Here is a 5110-nt window from a genome sequence, read left to right on the forward strand (position 1 = left end):
GCCTGGGCTGGATGAAGCACAAGCTGGAATCAGTATTGCTGGGAGAAACATCAATAACCTCAGATATGCAAATGACACCACCCTTATGGCAGAAAACAAAGAGGAACTAAAGAATGTCTTGATAAAGGTGAAGGAGGAGAGTGAAAAAGTTTGCCTAAAGCTCAGCATTCAAAAACTAAGATCATGGCATCTGGTCTGGTCTCATCACTTAATGGCAAATAGATGGGAAAACAATGGAAACAGTGATAGACTTTATTTTCTTGGGTTCCAAAATCACTGTGGATGGCGATTGTAGCCATGAAATTAAAAGGCTCCTTGGAGAAAAGCTATGACAAACCTAGACAGTGTATTAAAAGGAAGACAAAGTCTGTAACTTTGCAGACAAAGGTCTGTTTGGTCAAACCATGGTTTTTCCAGGAGTCATGTATAGATGTGAGAGTTGGACCATAAAAAAGGCTGAGCACTGAAAAATTGATGCTTTCGAACTCTGGTGTTGCAGGATTCTTGAGAGACCCTTGGACTGCAAAGAGATTCAGCCAGTCCATCCTAAAGGAAATCAGTCCAGACTATTCATTGGGAGGACTGTTGCTGAAGCTGAACTCCAATTCTTTGGCCACCTGGTGTGAAGAACCGACTCATTGGAAAAGACCCTGATGCTGGGAAAGATTGAAGGCGGGAGAAGGGGACGACAGAGGATGAGATGGCAGGATGGCATCACCGACTCGATGGACATGAGTTTGAGCAAGTTCTGGGAGATGGTTAAGGACAGGAAGCCTAGCGTGCTGCGGTCCGTGGGGCCACAAAGAGTTGGACACGACTGAGCCTGGAGCTGGTGGACACCTTGCTCCCTGCTTCCTCAGGGAGGCTTCTCTTTGGTCCCTGCTCCCCCGAGCTAGCACCCTCTGTCCCATTTCTGAAATGCTGCTGTTGTCCCCTTGGTGGAGAGGGTCGTTCTACACTGTCCCGGGGGAATTAAAGGTGACAGCACGTGGTGCCCAGTCCACTCTGCCTGAAGGCTGGTCTCCGTTGGGGGTCGTGGGAGGAAGAAAGAGGGCACAGGAGACCTGCGGGTGGGGTGGGAAGGGGGCGTGGTCAGCTGGGCCAGGGAGGGGCGTGGGCCCGGTGTGAGTTGGGGGCATCGCGGCGGAGCGCTGGCCCGAGGCAGCTAGCCTCCCCACTGCTGATGGGGTGCCTTGCCTGGCGGAGCGGGGCACACTGGGCAGTCCCCCTGGTTTCTGGCTGCTGCTCCGACAAGCAAGTGGGAGAGCCGGGCACGCAGGCCTCCTTTGCTGCAGCGGCCGCGTCTTCAGGGTGCGGAAAGAAAGGCGTAGCCACTGGGAGTACACAAGTTTCCAGAGTCTGAGGAAGCAGGAACGGGCGTCAGCCGAGGCGGAGAGTCGGGTGGCGCGGGCTCAGCCGGGTTCCCCGCATCCCCCCGACTCTGGGCCCTGCCCCGCCCACAGCGGGCCCCTCAGGGCGCCTTCCTTTGCCCTTCAGTTGGGGGTGTGTGTGGAACGAATCACCGCGGTGGGTGGGCACACACGTGTGGACACTCCTGTGAGCTGGGGCGGTTTTAGGAACCTCTGTGTGCAAGTCCTGCTGGTGTATAAGAAAGGGGTGGGGGAGATGCGGGGTGCCCCGGCGGGGCCAGGCTGGGAGGCTGGTGAGCGCTGGATCTCAGGGTCCTGCTGTGGATTTGGGACTTTGTCCGATGGGTAACGGAGATTTGAGGAGGATGGTGGGGAGGGGCAGGAGCCGGGGTGGGCCTGCAGGGGTCCCTGTGGGGGGAGGTGCAGGAGGGCGGTCGCAGAGGCCTGCAGGCTGGTGGTGTGGAAGGAACAGAGGAGGGTGCCCGGGCTGTGTGGAGGGGTAGGAGGGTTGGCTCTGCCCCCTGGAGGAGGAGGGGCCAGCAGCTGTGCTGCGTGGAGTGAAGGCGTTGAGGACGACGGTGGGCCTGAACCTAGAGGACCCTCCTCTGGGAGTGGATGAGAAGGGTCCTGGGCAGCGTCCAGGGCCCAGGGTGTGGCCTGGAGCCGAGTTGCCCACACAAAAAGGCCTGGGAGGCTCTCCCACAGTGCTGCAGAGCCTGGTAGGGAACGCCCCACCAGGGTCTTGGGGCTCAGAACTGTGTGGTGTCATGGCCTCAACATGAGGCAGCTGAGCACTGTTTACAATAGCCAGGACATGGAAGCAACCTGGATGTCCACTGGCAGACGAATGGACAAGAAAGCTGTGCTACATAGACACAGTGGAATATTACTCAGCCATTAAAAAGGGTGCATTTGAATCAGTTCTAATGAGGTGTTTGAAACTGGAGCCTATTATACAGAGTGAAGTAAGTCAGAAGGAAAAACACCAATACAGTATATTAACACATATATATGGAATTTAGAAAGATGGTAACAATGAGACACAGGTGTAAAGAACAGACTTTTGGACTCTGTGGGAGAGGCGAGGGTGGGATGGTTTGGGAGAATGGCTCTGAAACATGTATATTATCATACGTGAAACAGATCGCCAGCCCAGGTTTGATGCATGAGACAGGGTGCTCAGGGCTGGTGCACTGGGTCAACCCTCAGGGATGGGGTGGGGAGGGAGGTGGGGGGGTGGTTCAGGGTGGGGGATACATGTGCACCCGGGGCGGATTCATGTCAGTGTATGGCAGAAACCACCACAGTATTGTAAAGTAATTAGCCTCCAACTAAAATAAATTAATTAAAAAAAAAAGGGCTGGCTGAGGGCTGAGACCACGGACCAGGAGGAGCCCTCCGTCCCAGCTGAGGCTGCCCGCCTGTCCCCTGCGCTCCTCCCGCACTGAGCGGGTCTGTGCTGTCCCTCTGTCCCCGCCGCTTCCCTGAGCCCCAGACCCAGCTCTCCCCCGCTGGTGTCTGACCCGCTGCGATGAATCCAGTGGAGATGCCTCGTTTCGCCTGGGCCTCTTGTCCAGGTCGCTGCCTGCATCCTCAGGCTTTCTCCGAGGGTGAGGGTGGTGTCTGGCCTCTTCCCTCCTGGGTCTGCATCCTGCCCTCGGGCACGGTCCTGAGTTCGGCTCCCACTGTATACTGGTGACAGCGAGGCTTTACTCTGGCGCCTTTGGTCTGGAGATCCAGGCCGTGCACTGCCTGCGGGGCGTTTCCACATGTGAGCTCAGCCTGGTCTGGGGTCTGCCCTCCCCCGCCTCTGGTCACTGTCACTGCTGCTGTCCCGCAGGGACTGACCCCGCCCGCCTCCCCCAGAGCCCCCGTGCCCTGCTGGCTGGCTCAGGACGGGGCCTGGGGGGCCCTGCTGTGTGGCCCTGACCAAGTGCGCCTGCTGCTCCACTGTGTCAGCCAGGCGTGATTCCCTCACCCCCCGGTCTCAGCAGCACCTCATAGCACCTGGCAACAGGCTGGCATGCAATACTTGCTTTATTAGTTAAATGACAAATCAGTGACCCAGTATTTTCACTCTGCTTTTTAAAATGATCACTTTATAGACTTTTGATTTGAAAGTACACCCATTTTGAAAAAGGGATGTACCCATAATTTCTGACGTTAGGCGCCTCTCAGGGGACATGTGTTCCATCATAGTGGCTGCCGTGATAGCTGAGCGGCCGGACTTTCGGAGCCTGGACCTGGGGCAGCGATGGGGTGGTCAGCGCCGGCTCTCCCAGGGCAAGGCCCCTTGGTGGGCTCTACCCACAGTGCTGGCTGAATGGGCAAAGCATGGACTTGGCCCCCCACCCGCAGTGCTGGCACTCTGTTCTCATCTTTCCTTGAAGTTGGTGCAGAGTGCCTCCCTCTCAGAGCCTTGGGCCGCCCAGCACTGTCTCCCAGTGCAGCAGGCAGTCCTGTCTGTCTGAGAGGGGTCCTGGGGACGTGTGGGGAGCGTGTCCTAGGAGGTGGCGCCCCGGGCCTGGGCTGCCCTCTGCACCACCTTGTGCAGGGCCTCCTTGACCTCCCGGTTCCGCAAGCAGTAGATGATGGGGTTGAGCAGGGGCGTGAGCACCGTGTAGACCACGGACACCAGCTTGTGACGGTCAAAGGAGTAGATGGCACGAGGCCGGGCATAGATGAAGAGGGAGGCGGAGTAGAAGATGACCACCACGGCCAGGTGCGCGGCGCAGGTGGAGAAGGCCTTGTGCCGGCCGGCGGCGGAGGGGATGCGCAGCACGGCGCCGAGGATGGCTGTGTAGGAGGAGATGGTGAGCAGCAGGGGCCCAAGCAGGATGAGCAGCGCCAGGAGGAAGTCCACCAGCTCGGCCAGGGCCACATCGGAGCACGCCAGGTTCAGCAGGGGCGAGACGTCGCAGAAGAAATGGTTCATGACGCTGGGGCCGCAGTAGCCCAGCCGCGCGATGAAGAAGACCTTCCCCACAGAGATGGTGAAGCCCGAGAGCCAGGAGCCAGCGGCCAGGAGGCTGCAGAGGCTGGGGCTCATGATGGCCGGGTAGCGCAGGGGGCTGCAGATGGCCACGTAGCGATCGTAGGCCATGACGCCCAGGAGGGCGCACTCGGTGCAGGCCAGCGCCAGGAAGAAATATAGCTGAGCCATGCAGCCCGCAAAGGAGATGCGGCGGGACCCAGGCACCACTAGGCTGAGCAGCATCCTGGGCACTGTGACGGAGACGTACCACACCTCCAGGAAGGACAGGTTGCTGAGGAAGACGTACATGGGCTTGTGCAGCGCGGGGCTGGCGCGGACCACGGCGATGATGAGCAGGTTCTCGGTGACGGTCAGCAGGTAGGCCAGCAGGAACAGCGCCAGCAGGCACATGTGGAGCCCCAGTGAGCCCGGGAAGCCCACCAGGATGAACTCGATCACCTCTGAGTGGTTGGCCCCAGCAGACGGGGCCCGCATGGCCCTGCCTGGGGGCAGAGGTGGCGGATTAGGCGTCGTGCTTCCCGTGTGGTGCCCAGCTCCCTGTGAGGAGGGGTCCTGACCCTCGTCTGCATCCCCACTGCTGCCCACGCCTGGTCCACGGCACCATGAGTTTCCTACCAGGCGCTTGGTGGGCGCTGGGCAGATGTCTGCTTTGGGGCCGCCAGCCTGCCTGGCTGCTGCAGACAGACGTGGTTATTGTGGGGAGGGGGAGCGGTCGCCTGCAGGACACCTCAGAGCCTGACCTGGG

The 5110-nt window shown here is 59.3% G+C and overlaps 1 protein-coding gene across 1 annotated transcript; it reads right to left on the minus strand.

Moving 5' to 3' along the window:
• Positions 1-3640: 3640 nt before the first annotated feature.
• Positions 3641-4839, minus strand: LOC129555935 (olfactory receptor 6A2-like). Its single transcript, XM_055425897.2, has one exon. The coding sequence runs from the start codon at positions 4837-4839 to the stop codon at positions 3874-3876; it is 966 nt and encodes a 321-aa protein (XP_055281872.2). The 3' UTR covers positions 3641-3873.
• Between the last annotated feature and the right edge of the window lie 271 nt (positions 4840-5110).

This window comes from Moschus berezovskii, chromosome 12 (genome assembly GCF_049115385.1).
Source record: "Moschus berezovskii isolate FMDL1 chromosome 12, NW_MosBer_1.0, whole genome shotgun sequence".
Classification (NCBI taxonomy): domain Eukaryota; kingdom Metazoa; phylum Chordata; class Mammalia; order Artiodactyla; family Moschidae; genus Moschus; species Moschus berezovskii.

Coding starts and splice junctions, on each gene's coding strand:
- LOC129555935 (XM_055425897.2), bottom strand. CDS start 4,839: ATGCGGGCCCCGTCTGCTGGGGCCAACCACTCAGAGGTGATCGAGTTC.